Consider the following 16,617-nt stretch of genomic DNA (forward strand, 5'->3'; position numbering starts at 1 on the left):
TAATTCCTTTTGACAAAGCCCTTCAATTCAAACACAATTTCAGTTCTGAAACCAATGATTGAAGTTTTAAAATTCTCTAGGAACATGTTTTATGCCAGATGCAAGCCCATTGGTAATTTATTAGGGCCTTTTTGTACCACATTCAAGGATAGAAATTACCCGAATGAATATTTTTTGCCCTCTGTTCTTTCAGATTCTTCAAAATCGTTGCATGTCGTCTTAAACCAGCTTTCATCATCAAACTGTGCGTTTATGAGAGATTCTTGACCTAAAAGACATACTCAACATGCCTATCACCATTCAGAACGTCACCGCCACCTCTGCCATCGTTAGCTGGCCGTCTTCTCCAGGCTGTGTGGATACGTTCTACAGCGTCATGTATCACCCTAACTGGAACAGCCTTCTGATGGGTTACACGCGGAAGAGTTTCCTGCGCGAGGACAGGGTTCCCGTGAGCCAGACGTCTACCAGTCTGGGCGACCTCAGTCCTCAGACCACATACATCCTCTGTGTCACCTGCCAGTCTGCCAATCCCACCAGAGAGCAGTGCCAGGTCTTTAGTACCCTAGATGAAGGCACTGAGCTCGGGGGGAGCGGCAGGGAGCTGGCGATGGGAGTCTGGCTGGCCAGCAGCATTCTCTTGCTGATCATTGCCGTGGCTCTGCTTTGGGGATGTCTCCACACCATGTGTCCAGCAAAGAGGGACCCAGGAAGAGGAAACCAGCCAGGTCCGAACCATCCACACCTGGCTCTGACCCCCATGGGTGGAAACATGGGAAGTGAAGGAAGAAAAAACCTATATATGCCCGGTTGCGGCGAGGACGACTCTCAGAACGCAACGGTGATCGAGAATCCTTTTCGAGTCGAGCATGGCAGAGAAATGGGAAACGGGCAGAGTCGTGAACTTCGAACACAAAGTAATAAACACAGATTTGGCCTGGAGTCAAAATAACTGGGGTGCCAAATGTGATATACTGACCCCCAAAATTCAAACTATTAGAACTTACACAATGAGGACAATCAACGGGGTGGAAGGCATTTTGAGAAAATGAGGCTCAGACAGTTGGGCTGGGCTGATGGGGTTAACTTAGCATTTTAATGTCAGATGAAAACTTCATTAGCTAATCAACCAAGAAAACTGAAGGAGGCCTCAAAGGTTGGAAGCTTACACTGTACTGAACTTTAAGGTGCACATTGTTTTGGTATACCTTTCTAATAAGGTTAAATGTGTAAACACGAGTTAATGCATTCAGTATAATAATTTATTGTTAAATGTTAAATTATAAATGGTTAAATGTTAAGTTATGTTAAATTATAAAATTTACTCCCATTATTATTTTTTTTAAATAATTTATAATAAAAACAAATCCACCCACTTTTTTAATACTTATATTTATAATAATCATATTTAATCATTCTTCTTATTTGACAATTAAAATTTTTATGCTTAAGGAAATAGGATTTTCTAATAGACACAAAATTAAGATTAAAATTAATTTACGTATATATATATATAGCTTTAATGCATTTACGCGTTTTTGATTGTAATGTCTCTGCGAGTTGACAGTCTGTTGATATCCTTCTCTGCTTGAAATGTAGCTTGCCTACCTATCTATCTTGCTTAATAAAAAAGATTTCCCTGTATGTTATTGTTTGTGAGAGGCATATTGCAACTGCATGTGAACAAAGGAGATGTAACTGATCTAGGTGTGATATTTAAACTCGTTCAAACCCACCTTCGAGCCATATAGGTATTGTGGCTGGGCGTTGGGAGGCTTGTCTCTCTGAAACTCTTGAGAAAACGGCAGCACGGTGCGAACAAATCTAAAAGAGATGGGGGAAAAAATGCATTTGACCATTTTTGTATTATTGAGTTTGTCATGCAGTTATTGTCATCTCTGTTCAATCAGGCTGCACTCAGCATGTCCACTCTATCCCCATTCACAGTACCAATACATTGGAAAAACTCATCACACAAGCTTTCAGAGGAACATGTTTCTAAGGGAAAAAGACAAAAAAAGGGCTACAAATATCTGTTCTGGTTAAAGTAACTGTAGCTGTGTGTTTAATATAACAGGAGCAGGCGAGAAGTGGCATCAGTGTGATCTGTGTACCTTATTTGCATCCCGAGCTGAAGCTAATATAGTTTCTGAAATCTTATAAAGATGTAACCTGCAGGGATGGCATCCTCCTACCAGTTAGGGTTAGGAACTGCATTGAGACAACAGCTGAACCCTTATGGTGTTAGTTCATTTTGATACGCCTCCATTTATGATGAATTTTTCAAATATCAACAGCCCTATCTCCCCTGAAAGCCACAAAATGTTAAAGCCACCTCAACCTGACAGTGTAAAGATGACTTGTCTTCTTTTTATCCCACATTCAGCCTACCTGTACATCACGTCCGTACACTCTATCTTGAAGACCTCACAATTTAGTCATAGAAATATTTCCCACCTCACTATGGATCCTTACAAAGCCGTTTCTTTTTCTCTCTGCTGTCATATTTGATATTTGGGTCAGAGTGTACCTTGTAAAATTATCGTGTTCGAAAATAAAAGAGATGAGAAAAGAGAAAGTGATGGATATAACTGCAAAAGTTAGACAAACACTCAATTAACAGTCTACATGTAAATTGTTCTCAAGAAAAAAAAAATCTCTCACATAATGCTGTAAACATACAGAGAGAAATTAAATATAATGGGGTTTTCATTATAATAAAAATTATGTAATGACAAGTAAACATATAATAAATATGTAATATAGTGCACATATTTAGCAAAATACTCCTCGCTATTTTTTTCTAGTCAACTAATGTGCTGGTCATTAAATGGCTTTCCTGAGGTAAATGTAACGTTCCGTGACATAACTGTTCTCCTGCAGTTTTATTGACCTCTTTCCGTGTTTGGAAAACACTGATTGATCGATATTATGTATGAGGCACATACATTTCGGTAAGTTGTACTGTATCTTTAAATAAAAAGTAACAGATGATCGGTTTACTTGAACTGAGGCGCAGCGATCTGTCACAATGGACAGAACCTAAGAGCTGATTTTTATTTATTTTTTTCATATCAAAAGTAACCTGCGCTTTCTAGTCTGTCGGTGTCAGTGTCCTCTTTGCTCCGCGATTTTTCTCTGTGTCAGAGCGTGTGAAAAGTGTCAATTGCGTAAAGCGCCTTTCAGACAGGTCGCGGAATGCGCGGCGCTGGCCGCTGGGTTCAACGTTGCCCTTCAGATACAACGCGATTTGCTATTTTGCAAATAAAAAGTTTAACTATTTTGAACTTTGACCCCGGCGTGCTTTGGTCGGCGCAGCAACAAAACGTCCCCGCACATATTCCGTGTCCTGTCTGAAAGCTGAATGCGTGAGAGTTGGCAGCCCTGCGAGGGATAAATCGTCGGCAGCGTTCCTCCTTCCGCCATGCTTCTACTCCATGTGAGGATTGTTTACATTAGACTAGAGTGCGCACTGCTGCCGCATGCACACAGTGCTTATACATGTGGGGATTGTTTACATCAGAGTGCGCACATGTTTTGCGCAGCATATGCAGTGTTTAAGCGGTTGATGGAAAATAAGCTAATGCACGTTCTAAAAGTCTAAATTCGAATCTATTATTTTTCACGGTATTTTGAAGTGCCCGCGATAACAATATCGTGCATATTCATTACAGCGATTTATCGCATTAACGAATACCGGCACATGTCTATGCACAACCATATCAGTAAAGATTAGTAGAGTCTGCATGATTCTTTTTAGTATTTATACTTAATAATAATATATTTAACAAAAAAAAAACAAAAAAAATTCTTATAATTCCGACATTTCGGGGGGTGAGGGTGATGGGCTGACCCACCTGTTCGTGGAGCCGTTGTAACAGTAGTTGGGCAAGAAGTCATAGTTGAGTTCCCAGAAGACATGGAGAGTGATTCTGCCATAGGGTGCAGATACGTTGTGGTTTGCCTCGCGAAACATGGTGTCGATACTGTCCAGTGTCAAATACTTGCTGAGGAGCTTGTGGGTCATCCGGTTTATATCCAGCAAACCCTCCAACTCCTGATCATAGACAAAGAGAAAGAACGATTGAAAAAAAGCCCTCTCACGTTTTGACACAACAATGATGTTTACACACAATGAATATCTATATTATTCAAGCACACGCAGACTTCTGACAACAATTTGTATGAAAACCATGAGCCTTGGAACAATTTCATGGCATTTAAAAATGCTGTGTCACAATCAGACGTCCAATGTCTACATTTATGCACACACACACATACATACATACAGGAAGCAAATAATAACAAAACGATTCACTCTCTGGCAGAGCCAGAGAATTATTGCTGCTGCTCTGAATTTGAATTCTGCTATGAAAGCAACCTGCCTTTCATTAGAAAACCTGAACAGGCAAATTCAAGTAAAAACACAGCTAAAACAAGCTGAGCAAATTCAAGGTCTCAGTAAGAGAAAAATGACTTGAAAAACACTTGAAGGATAAGGCACCATGATGGAAGTAAGGTCCTCGCTCTCAAAGCGGTTGATGGCTAGCTCTAGAGATTTGTAAAGCGCAGAGGACACTCGCTGGGTGATCAGGCGGTTCAAGTCGATTGATCGTCCAAGGAGCTGCAAGAGAAAAGGGCAAAAAAAGATGAGCGAACTTAACAACAACATTAATAAACAGAAATGAATATGTAATCGTACAGAAGAGTCACGTGGCCATTCTTACCTGTACATGTCTCTGTTTGAGCAGCGTCTCGTAACGATTGGAGGAAGGCCACGAGATGTTGGCACCTTGATTCTTACATTCAGCTCTTAGTCTCTTATCCAGAAGGAGACTACAGAGAGAAATCGTGTTCAGAAAATAAAAGATACTTTAAATCCCCAAAGTTACTTGCATTACTACAGAAAAATGGTTTCATATTTGTCCAGAAAAAGACATTTTCACAGACAGACTTACCTTCCGGCAAGAATCTTGTAGTAGGCAAAAATTTGATCAGCAAGTTTGTAGACAAACTGGTCAAAGCAGAGATTCACCTGAGAGAAAGAAAAAATCCAGACGCATAATCACTTAAAAGAACATTAAAGCAGATTAAATGCAAAATGCAATAACTGATTTAACGATTTTTTTAGAATGAATGTAGAAGGTCAAGAGGGTTTTACCTCAGCTTCAATCTCATCATAAAGGAACTGCTTTTTAAACTTTGTGAGAGCGTAGTGTGCGCTGTCGTTATACAGATCCAGTGAATACAACACGTACCTGTGTACATCAGACAGACTTATAAGCATACTTTTTTGCACAAATACTATGGCAATTCATGTACTAAAAAACTGTATTACACTTTATTTTTAAGGTGTTCTTGTTACAGTGTAATTATACATTTAAGTACTGAGTAATATTAATTAACATGCACTTACTATAGCGTTAGGGTTTGGTTTAAGGTTAGTTATGTATAATTTACTGCTATTACTATAGTAAGTACATGTAAAGTCCATAACAAGGACACTTAAGTGTTACCAAAATGTAATATTTTGTTCTCACTCCATCATAGAGGCCTCTTTAATCTCGAGGATGTGGTCAGTGAGGATCCAAGGCATGGACATCTCAATGGGAAACTGGATGCGGCGGCCCATTGTGAGCTCCAGAAAGAACTCGCGGAACCAGAGCTGGGACAAATCACAGCACTGCTGCAGTGTCTCTGCAACACAACACGCATGCATAAGAGACAAAACATTAATACCGTCTGACCAAATTCAACTAAATAGACTGGCCCCATAAACTATTTGGACACCAAGTCACCATGAAATCAAAATGGACAATTCTTAATTTGTAATGGAACGCTGCTATGGTTAATATAAATTATTAGAGATAATGTGTATTGGTACATAGTGGTATGCAAAAAAGGTTTGGTTAAAATAGTATAGTATAGTCATATAGTTGGACACTAAAATCATGGTAATTGCACATCAGTTTTACTGTTCATAAAAGGGTGAACATACAACAAATGTGGGGAGGACAGGCATTTAGCCTGTTCCTTACCACTGAAGTTGAGCAGATGAGTGTAGAAGAATGATTCGCGATGGAATTTCTCGATGTCCAGGATGGTCGGTCCCTCAAGACTACTGCGCAGAGTCTTCTTTGAGCCGCTCTTATCAGCGACCAAAGACTCCAGCATCGTCCTGACCATATACAGCTATAGAGGAACAGAAAGAAGCAGCAGATGAAAGGACATTAAGTCTCTGATGCAAAGTTGGACATCTTTACTAAGCACAGCCACTCCTCAACAGACAGATTCACATCACCATTCTGCTCTCGTCATCTCGACACAGGTGAGGGGTTCTCTATTGCATTCTGGTCTAAGTGCATTAATGTGCTGATGGAGGGCATACAAGTGTCAAAACCTCCCTGGACATTTCAGCCAGGTATCAAAGGACTCTGTATCTCTGCCCTTGAATTCCATCTGGAATTGTGTGTATGTGTGTCCGTGTGGCAATGTATTAAAATACTGAGAGAGGCTACATTCACAACAGTCATTGTTGGGTCAAATTGCCCTGTTCATAATATAAGACAGGGATTTTCAAAGTCCCTCAAATATGATCCCCTTGTGAGAGGCAACCTTCCTAAAATATATAGGCAGCTACATAAAAATAAAATGATATTGTGGCGAGCAGGACGAGGTCGAGGGCCGTGAGAGAGTGGCGCGAGGCCGGTGGCGTGATTACTGATGAGCGAAACCTGCGCGACGCACCGGTCTCGTATCTCTCACGGAGGAGCGGAAGCATAAAAGGAGGAGCGACGACAGTGGAGATCGAGAGGAACAGGCCTGATTTTATGCTGTGTTTTGTTTCTGTTTTGTGTGGCCAGCAGTCGTCCGCGAGGGGCTGCTCGCATACTTTCGTTTTTGTATTTATTTATTAAAATGGTTGAATGTTCGACGGTTCCCGCCTCTTCCTTCCCATAACAACTGAACCTCGTTACAGATATTATAAAAGCAACAAAATGATATCATTGTTTTCAAAAGTTGGATAGTACTAAAGATAACTGATAAAAATTATATTGGAAAATTGTTTTATTAAGTTTGGCATGTATCTGAGATTAAGATTTCTCTTGTTTACCCAGAAAACTATATGCAGATTTCATAATAGTGGTTCCAATGGAATAAAATTGCAATTAATCTCATGCCTTATGACCAGTTTTTAAAAGTAGAATGAAATATCCTATTTATGTGAAAGCAATATATATATATATATATATATATATATATACACATTAGGGCTGTCAAATGATTAATCACGATTAATCACATCCAAAATAAAAGTTATTTTTTTTACATAATATATGTGGGTGCACTGTGTATAATTATTTTGTATATATATATATATATATATATAAATAAATACACACATGCATGTATATTTAAGAAAAAAATATTATTTATATATAAAATATTTATATTTATATATAATTTAAATTATATATAAATCTATATACAGTATATACATGAAAATATTTCTTAAATATATACAAGCATGTGTGTGTATTTATATATATAAAATAATTATACACAGTGCACCCACATATATTATGTAAAAAAAAAACTTTTATTTTAGATGTGATTAATCACGATTAATCATTTGACAGCCCTAATATATATATAAAATTACACTAAACTTATTTCTTTAATACACATTAATGAGAACCCCAAAAATACAATTGGTAAAATAAATAAATATAAAATAATAATAAAAATAATCTATATATATATATATATATATAAGGAGTTCTATAATAGTAAACTATCCACTGGCATTCCAATTCCTCTAAATGAAAGTTAATTAATTTAATACCAAAGCATCAGCGAAGCCCAAATTTTGCTTCAGAGTAGGGGTGGGCGATATGGCAAAAATTTAATATCACGATTTTTTTCAGGAAAATCAAGATTTTTTCATGTTGGTTTTTACTATTTTGCAAGTGATTTTCTCTTTGTTGCCGCTTGTTATTAATGTTAATCAAACACAAAAGACAGGTTTATTAGGCTGCTGTCAATTTAAAGCACGGATCTAATATACAGACACGCAACTGGTTTTCTCCTTAACTGTTTACGTTCACTTACGATTACCGACTGTTTAGCACGATACTACAATATTTTTTCAAAAGCAGATCGTGGAGACATTTTAATCATTCACGAACGGAAATCATGACGCATGTATGAATCTCTCAAAAAATGGCAATAGCAAAGCACTGAGATCATGTTGAGAGGCAGCTCAAATCCCCGAGGCGCTATTGACATTCAATACAACACCCTTCCACGGCACATCGGATTCAACTGTGCTTCATGCAATATATGCGGCAGAAGCTAGCGAAAGATTACAAGCTCTTCTGAATGACACTGGCAGAGCATGTGTGATTGTGTGTGTGTGTGTGTGTATAACAGGTTGAAAAACAGATAGCAATATGACTTGTTGGGTTGTTTCAGATAAGGGGTTGTACAAGGTGAAAATGGGATGAGGTGATATGTAGCTAATCTGAAATCAGCGAGTACAGCTTTTGGACCCTGTTTGAAAAAGGCATCAGCAGCAGAAATAGATTTATCAATTTCCTCAGCCTGAAACATACTCTACATAAATACATGACCCCAATTGACTCGATGTCGATGCAATATAAATTTTACATGCTGTTGCATTCAGAATGGAGGAAATCATAAACTACATGCATTTGAGGATAACTCTGTTGCCCCCTGGAGTTCTGAGGTTAATTACCACCACTGTCAGAAAAAATGTTATGCATGTATAATGGGGTTGCTATATTGTCTGCATTTGTGTAGAGCATGTTTCTATCCTTTATATGGTATAAAAAAAAACTGGAAATTGGAGAGTCGCATACTTGAGTGCTGGAGGGTCCCACGGCACGACGAGGAACTTTGATATCAAATCCTCCTTTAGGGTCCTTCTCGCCCCGCAGCGCTGGGTCATTGTGTGGCTCTCTGCCCGACTCCCAATCACATATGGTCTTACGGATGGCCTGGAGGACACTGGAACAACATCACGGTCAGCTTACAAAGACTTAAACCACTAGAGCAGTCAGACAGAAATATCATCAGGTTTGGTGCTCTGTTGTACCTCTGGACGACGTTCTTCTTTCTCTTGATAGCCTGACGCAGCGGTTCTCTGAGTGTGACCTGGGCAAAGTCTTGCAGAGCTGAATAGATGGTGTGACGGATTGCATGGTTGAACACGCTTTCCATTCGGCCCATCAGCACCTGCAGGCCCTTTATCATCGCAATGACCTAAACAAGTAGACAGAAGCACATTCAGACAGAGAACTGGAAAACGAAGACTGACTTCTCAGAGTTACTTTTGATAGACTAAACAATTGACACGGATTAAAAAAACATTTCATCATTAATGTCACTTCAGTCATTGATCTGATACATTGAGTTAATTCAGAGAGGATTCATCAGGCTGATTAAAAAAAAAATTAAATACAAAAATAATAAATTTTAAATAAAATTCAAATAAAAATTCTTTATAATTAATTATAAAAAAATATAATTAAAGGACACTTGAATAAATTGTTAATTGAGATTTGGCCCTGCAGGTGTACTGACCTCCACCAGAGCAAACTTCTCCTCGCTGGTGTAGTTGTATCTGGTGGCACGTTCATACTCCTCAGCATTATCTGGGCATTCTTTGTTGGAGTATTTGTCTGTAGGGTGCACCAATTTCCAGGAATACTGCAAAAAAGAAAACATTTTACAATCTTTCATGTATAATTGCTTATGATGATTATTCTATAGAATATTTTCAATGCTGCTTAAATAAACAGCAACAACATCAATAAACAAATTTCAGAAACTATTGTCGATCATCTCTATCTCCAACCTAATTAGCTACAAATATCTAAATCCATTTTACTAATTGCAAAGAATGGACTTGTTGCAGGCTGTTTCCATGGCAACAATATTTCATGAGACTGCCAGAATGGAGTGTTTAGTTTGGAACCTCTGTTCAAAGAAGAAAAAAAAAGCATAGCTAGAACTGACTATTAAAGTGAAATGAATGATTAAAATCAAAGGTGAAAACGTTGATGGCCTTGTGGAAGTAAGAGAAAGAACATAGGTCTGGACTGGTCTACTCAATGAATGAGGTTCAAGCTCTTTGTCTTGAATAGGTGGGTTGATGCTTTCATGAGTTAGCCAATTCAAGCGAGATAACTGAATTTGGTATAGTTTGACCACCCAGAAAGCCTCTTTCATGTCTGCTTGTGCTTGAACAGACAAATTCACATACACATTGTCGGTTATGTCTTAGGTAAACGTAAACAATTGAGAAATAAAACGCATGTCACATTATATTTGCTCCGGGCATTAGGTCTTAAAGTGACAGGCGCCTAATATTCCAGCTGCTGTCTGTTTATAATGTTAATCAAACAACAAAGGACAAAGAAGATAGTTTAGTCTATTTGAGACAGTTGAGAGTAGGGCTGTCACTAACGATTATTTTGGTAATAGAGTTATCAGTCAATTGTTTTTGGAAGTTATTGGAATTTTTTGTATGATAATACAAATAGACCAAAGCAAACAACAGCCTTTAAAATGACTTAAAATACATATATAATAACAATGAGGCAATAATTTGTGGTTCAAATAAAGTATCAAGAGCAAGTAATCATATGGTTTTATAGAACAACATTGTTAAAAATACATAATATAATATGTATAAAGGTTGCTGAGTCCATCACTACTGCCATCAATCAGAGCAAGCATTTACAACCACAAAGGCGCAAAATTTCATTCTTAAGAGCAGGAGAACCCCCGCCTTCCCGACCAACAGTTCAGACAGGCCGGCTGGGAACAGCGAATGACTGGCAGCTAAGAGTGGACCTGGGAAAGCAACTCAAGTTCCCCCGAGATCGTGGAGACCAGCCTTAGACCCGACATGGTTCTGTTCTCAGTAACAACGAAGCAGGTTCTCTTGTTGGAGCTAACAGTGCCCTGCGAGGAGAGGATGGAGGAAGCGAGTGAAAGGAAAAGGGAGAAATATGCAGAGCTGGTGGAGGAGTGTCAGAGACGGGGGTGGCGTGCACAGTGCTTGCCCATCGAGGTTGGGGGAAGGGGCTTTGCAGGAAAGTCACTCTGCAGGGCCTAAAGCCTCCTGGGAATCACAGGAGCACGCAAGAGAAGAGCCATTAGTGCAGCTTCAGAGGCTGCGGAAAAAGCCTCACGATCCGGAGGGACAAACAGTGGGCGAACGCTTCTTGGACACAGGCTGGGAACTGATCACTTCCGGTCGGGTCGCCTGGGTGAGGGGGTCTGAAGTTGAAAGACCCGAAACCCCCTATGACCCCAGGTAATATCACTGATGATGTGTCCAAGAGTGCATCACAAGGTGCATTTAACAATCATAAACAATCCACTTACGCACATTATGTATTACAATAAATGCCTTCAAATGCCTACCAATTAAGGCCTGGTAATTGTTGTTGTTAGACTTTACAGCAGATCAAATCCTTGTTTAATATTGGCCAAATGACATGTTCACTTAATCTTTAATATTTGGCCAGTTCTTTACGACGAGATGTAAATGATAACATCGCTCCACGCATGTAAATGATAACATGGAGCAGCATTTACTGTGAACGCAGTGAGATGCACGTAACCTACATGCATGCAAATAATTCTGGCGCAGCCTTTGTGAATTCACAGTAGCACTATGCTATATTGGTTTTAAATGGTTTTCATATATTGTGCATATATTGACTTGTTATTTTTCATTTGATACAAAATGTAATATTTCATTATATGCCAAAATATATATAGCATTAGTTTTTGTATCCCAGATTTTCAGTGTGGTCTCAAAGTTGTACCTTTATTGTATTGTACCCAAATCTAGGGAGCCCCTAAAGGGACATGGTGAAGAAGAAAAAAATTAGATGGGAAAAACAAATATATTTCAATGCTTTTGTGTTCACTCGCAATAGTTTCTAGGGGGTCTTAAAGGTTTTACAAACGAACGGCAAGTTTGTTTTTTTATTTTATTTTTTGGGGGGGGGGGGCTAACGCAAACTTATTGCGCGAGAATGCAAAGGGATTGATGTATAATTTTTCCTACCATCTCATATTTTTCACCATATCCCTTTAGGGGCTCCATACAAATCTCCACTGCTAGCACATGTATCCACATCGTCAACAAATCTGAATCTCAAATTTTAACTTTACACAAAACTTTATTCAATTTCAAGAAAGTTATACAATAATTTGACTACTCTTCAGTGATTTTTGTTGCTTTTAGTATGCAGATATATTGATGAGCAGCATGAATCCAGCCAAGCGTCTCCCACATAGTCATTATGGGTCAAAAGTTTCTCTTGGTGGTGTTCAAATACACAAATATGGGTGTGACAAGTCCACTCACCACTTCCATGACCTGAGCACTCCACTGAGAGAGCAGCTGCAGGCCCTGCAAAGCAAGATCAAACAACTTCCTGTATTCAGAGTCGGTCTTCTGGGACTCCTGACGCCCTGAGCCGGTCACCACCTACGAAAATGGGAAAAGGAAGTGATAATAAACAGCAAGTAAACAAGATAACACAACATCTAACATAACTACTGTCATTACAGAGAAAACGAGCAAATTAATGAACCACTGAAATCTCATCACACAAGCTAATGACAAAACACCAAGATACCTGCGGCATCCAACAGGAGCTGCATTCGAAATGAACAAACCCTGCATCTATGCATTTGTTTCAGCAGTCCAAGACAGCACACGATACAAGCACCATGTCAAAACCCCTGGCATCTGACAACCATAGCTGTGGAACGAACAAACAAATTCCTCCCCGCTTCTCCTCGTCACTGGGTTGCTGTCACTGATAGCAGACCCCAGTTGTCCTCTGGCTGCCAATGTGTTCTCATTACAGTGCTGCTGCTGCCATGACTTAATTCAAACCCAGGCTGGCCTCCTGCCCTCACATTTCCATATTCATCTGTAAGACTACCGACCCCAGTGGTTCTGAATGCAAACTTCGAGTTGACGAGATTGAGCCTTGAAACCATTCAGCCGTGGAAAAGGGAATAGTGTATGAACCGAGAGCTGCTCGCCCTCCCAAGGCTAATGAATATTCCTGATATCTATTCACATGAGCAAAAAACAAACTCAAGAGCAACATAAGCCACTGTAGCTTCTGATTCTCATTAAGCCGTACCATTAGTGCTTTTCTGAAAGAGATTTTTCAGCATCCAATATGCTGAGGCAAATTTTTAGCTAAGGAAAATCAGATTTACTATAAGAACTAGTACTAGAGTATACCATACTATATATACAATGTAATTTATTTCTGTGATGGCAAAGCTGAATTTTTAGCAGCCGGTCTTCAGTGACACATGATCCCTCAAATATCATTCCAATATGGAATGTCTTATTATCATAAGTGTCTTATTATCATAAGTGTTGAAAAAACAGTTGTGGAATTTAGTAGATTCAAAGATAGATAGCACAAAAGTTTCATCAAAAGCAAGTCTTTGGGAACAACTAGAAACTATTTGAAAGTTAATAACAACGAGAGAGAGAGAGAGAGAGAGAGAGAGAGAGAGAGAGAGAGAGAGAGAGAGAGAGAGAGAGAGAGAGAGAGAGAGAGAGAGAGAGAGAGAGAGAGAGAGAGAGAGAGAGAGAGAGAGAGAGAGAGAGTGTGTTTTAAAAATTCTTCCTAACAATTATCTATTTTTCAGAATACTTTGATTTGATAGTTCGAGTGAAGCATTGCATTGACAACTGAAATGTATTGTTTTTGTTTTACATGTTTCTATAATTTACAGGTAAATCAAATCAGGCCAGATGTTTAGCAAAAAGTCTGTAGCAGTGGGAGATTAACTTGATTTTGGTAATATTGAAGATGATTACTGCAGCCAAAGTTTTGCTTTCAAAAAAATGTTCTTTTCAAAGTTTGTTCTCTGAAACCGACTCCGGGAGCTAACTTCGTCAGAGGTCTTTATGTTTAGAAAGAGCAAGACATTTGGCAGATTAGGTAACAGATATTTTGTCCCCCGCCAAAGTCATGGCAATATGAGTCAGTGGATGGTGACTGTGCAAGTCTACACTGCATTTGTTTAGAAAGGCAGTGAAGAAAAAAACCTCTTACCTCACTGTTGCTGTAGCGAGCCAGCTCAGAAATGAAGCGCATATGGTCTTCACGAATTTGAATCATCTGTTCGCAGATATTATACTGCGGACTACTGCCTGCAGATGTGCACGACCACCTAGAGGATGGAAGAGGACAGGCAATTAAAAAACATGGAAGGATCTAGTAAATACTTCACACACACATTAAAATACACCATTTTTATTCTTTCACAAAAAGCAGAAACTCAGAATTGTGTACTGTTAAAAAAATTTCTTTCCAAATGTAACAAAAAAAAAAACAGCATGTGGAAACAGACTACTTATAAAACTTTTATGATGAATTTGTAGTTTCTTGGAAAAGACCAACCAGTACATAGTTAAAAAATATCTTCTGTATTTCACAAAAGATAAAGTTATATAGGTTTGGAAGGGCAGATTTTTATCTTGAGTGATCGATTCCTTTAATTATAGTAAGCTAAAACACATCCGCAAACAACAGCGTTCCTAGTTAACTATGGCCTGCATGGGCACTTACCTGGACTTGTTTTCCTCATAGTGGGCGCTGGTTTTAATATAGCGAGCCAGTTCAATCTGCATGTCACCAAACAAAGGCACTACCTGCAATTGCTGTAAGGGTAAAGCAGAATGTCAAATGACATCAAAATCTGTCTCAGATTGACACAAGTGGTCAGACGAGACGGACCGCTGTTTACATCAGGAAAAGCACACACACATACACACACCTTGAAAAACTTGTCAATCTTTGTGAGGTTGATTCTCTTCTTGGCATCCAGTTTGTAGATGTTGCTGTTGGTTCCATCCATGAGATAGAGTCCAAAGCCCATCACCTACAAGACAGTCACAACAAACTATGTGGAACAATGCCTTAATATATAGATTTGTTGTTGTGTTTTAGTTTTTACATTAAACTTTTTGAATCTGTTGAATTGTTGTTTGGTCAAGATGATGATACATAAATATCAAGATTCAAATGCAACATCATCAAAAGTCTGAGATTTGCGTTTTGGTTGTTTACACGGAAACCGTTTTCAAAAACTTGCACTTTGAAACCCGTTGTCAAAAGTTCGCGTTTTCAGGCACCCAAAACGCCGTTGTCGTGTAAATGAACGTCCAAATTGTATTAAATGTTTTATGTGTTTAGCTGAAAATGGTGTTGTGTAAACAGCCCCTTAATGTTACAAAAGATTTCTATTTCAAATAAACGCTGTTCTTTTAAACTTTCTATTCATCATAGAATTCTGAAAAAAAGATTAAGCAGCACAACCATTTTCAACATTGATCATGTTTTTTTTTAAACCAAATCATCATATTAGAATGATTTCTGAAGGATTATGCGACCTTGAAGACTGGAGTAATGATGCTGAGAATTCAGCTTTGCCATCAAAATAATAAAATTACATTTGAAAATATATTAAAATAAAAAAAGTTTTTTAAATTGTAATAATATTAAACAATATTACTGTTTTTATTGTATTTTATGAGGTGAGCATAAAATACTTGTTACCTCAAACTTTTAAATGGTTATGTTCCAGATGCTAGAAGACAGTGTGTAAATGTCAGAGTGTTCATACTTACTTTGAGTAGCATGTGTTTCTCACTGGGGGTGAGGTACATCTTGTTTTCGTAGTACTCCACACACAAGTTAACAATGTCTGCCAACAGCTCATCAAATCCATTAATCACCTCAAGCTGCTGCTGTAGGGACTGAAACAGAGATGCCTGTCAATATCATTGACTCCTACACAGAACATGTCTGAAGCACTGCCACATTTATTAGGCTGCTGTATATAGAGACCTGGAATAAATTTAGTGCATTTCAGAGTTCAAGAACGGCTACATAATATAAAAATAAAATAAAAATGTAATCAGTTGCAAAACAACACTCTTTGTTTGTTTAGATGCATTTTCTCTGTATTAAGTGTTAGTTTACAGAAGATGGTGTGGTACCTGTGTGATCTTGTTGTGGTTGGCCAGAAACATGGATAAGTTCTGAGATTCCTGAATGGAGGATGGCTCGGACATTTTCCTCAGGAACTGGGCAGCTCTGATGGACAAAGAGGACAATATAAGTAATGAAGAGAAAGACTGATGGTGCATATATCACAATGAGGCCAGGTTAAGCGTTGTGTCACTACGACAAGCAATTATATATAATTCATTATTTTTCTTTAAAGAATCTGACACTTGTAAAAATATGTTGCTTTTGTTTTTTTGTTGTGGGGACAGTGAAAATGCCTGGAAAGAGGCATTTTCAGAGTCCTGGAAAGACAAACAAACAGAATAAAAAAAAACAGCGATAGAGGCATAGAGAAAGACAGCAAGAGAGTGACGAGAAAAGTTCGATGACATGAGGTGGAAAACTGGATGGGTGGTTGACAAATCTGACATTTCATAAAATGTGTTCAGTGGGTGGGCATGCTGAAAATAAACTAAAATCCACATGAACACTGAAAGAGCAGGGAGAATAAAACTAGACA

At 38.5% G+C, this 16,617-nt stretch overlaps 2 protein-coding genes across 3 annotated transcripts in view; one reads left to right on the forward strand and one right to left on the reverse strand.

Moving 5' to 3' along the window:
• cyfip1 (cytoplasmic FMR1 interacting protein 1) overlaps positions 1-16,617 on the reverse strand; it is a 38,597-nt gene that overhangs the window by 12,196 nt on the left and 9,784 nt on the right. For both annotated transcript variants that reach the window (XM_056253969.1, XM_056253968.1), the window contains exons 7-23: positions 16,088-16,184; positions 15,716-15,844; positions 14,863-14,967; positions 14,655-14,746; positions 14,139-14,256; positions 12,413-12,535; positions 9,607-9,732; positions 9,119-9,285; positions 8,883-9,030; positions 6,039-6,192; positions 5,541-5,697; positions 5,162-5,258; positions 4,959-5,035; positions 4,728-4,836; positions 4,505-4,624; positions 3,858-4,057; positions 1,737-1,824 (exon numbers count right to left, since the gene is read on the reverse strand). In XM_056253969.1, coding sequence (XP_056109944.1) covers positions 1,737-1,824; positions 3,858-4,057; positions 4,505-4,624; positions 4,728-4,836; positions 4,959-5,035; positions 5,162-5,258; positions 5,541-5,697; positions 6,039-6,192; positions 8,883-9,030; positions 9,119-9,285; positions 9,607-9,732; positions 12,413-12,535; positions 14,139-14,256; positions 14,655-14,746; positions 14,863-14,967; positions 15,716-15,844; positions 16,088-16,184 — 2,107 coding nt within the window. The remainder of the gene's footprint in view (positions 1-1,736; positions 1,825-3,857; positions 4,058-4,504; positions 4,625-4,727; positions 4,837-4,958; positions 5,036-5,161; positions 5,259-5,540; positions 5,698-6,038; positions 6,193-8,882; positions 9,031-9,118; positions 9,286-9,606; positions 9,733-12,412; positions 12,536-14,138; positions 14,257-14,654; positions 14,747-14,862; positions 14,968-15,715; positions 15,845-16,087; positions 16,185-16,617) is intronic.
• Positions 229-1,142, forward strand: LOC130087583 (fibronectin type III domain-containing protein 9). The gene has a single exon (XM_056253970.1). The coding sequence runs from the start codon at positions 287-289 to the stop codon at positions 950-952; it is 666 nt and encodes a 221-aa protein (XP_056109945.1). The 5' UTR covers positions 229-286; the 3' UTR covers positions 953-1,142.

This window comes from Rhinichthys klamathensis, unplaced genomic scaffold (genome assembly GCF_029890125.1).
Source record: "Rhinichthys klamathensis goyatoka isolate OS25496 unplaced genomic scaffold, OSU_Roscu_1.1 h1tg000109l_1, whole genome shotgun sequence".
NCBI lineage: Eukaryota > Metazoa > Chordata > Actinopteri > Cypriniformes > Leuciscidae > Rhinichthys > Rhinichthys klamathensis.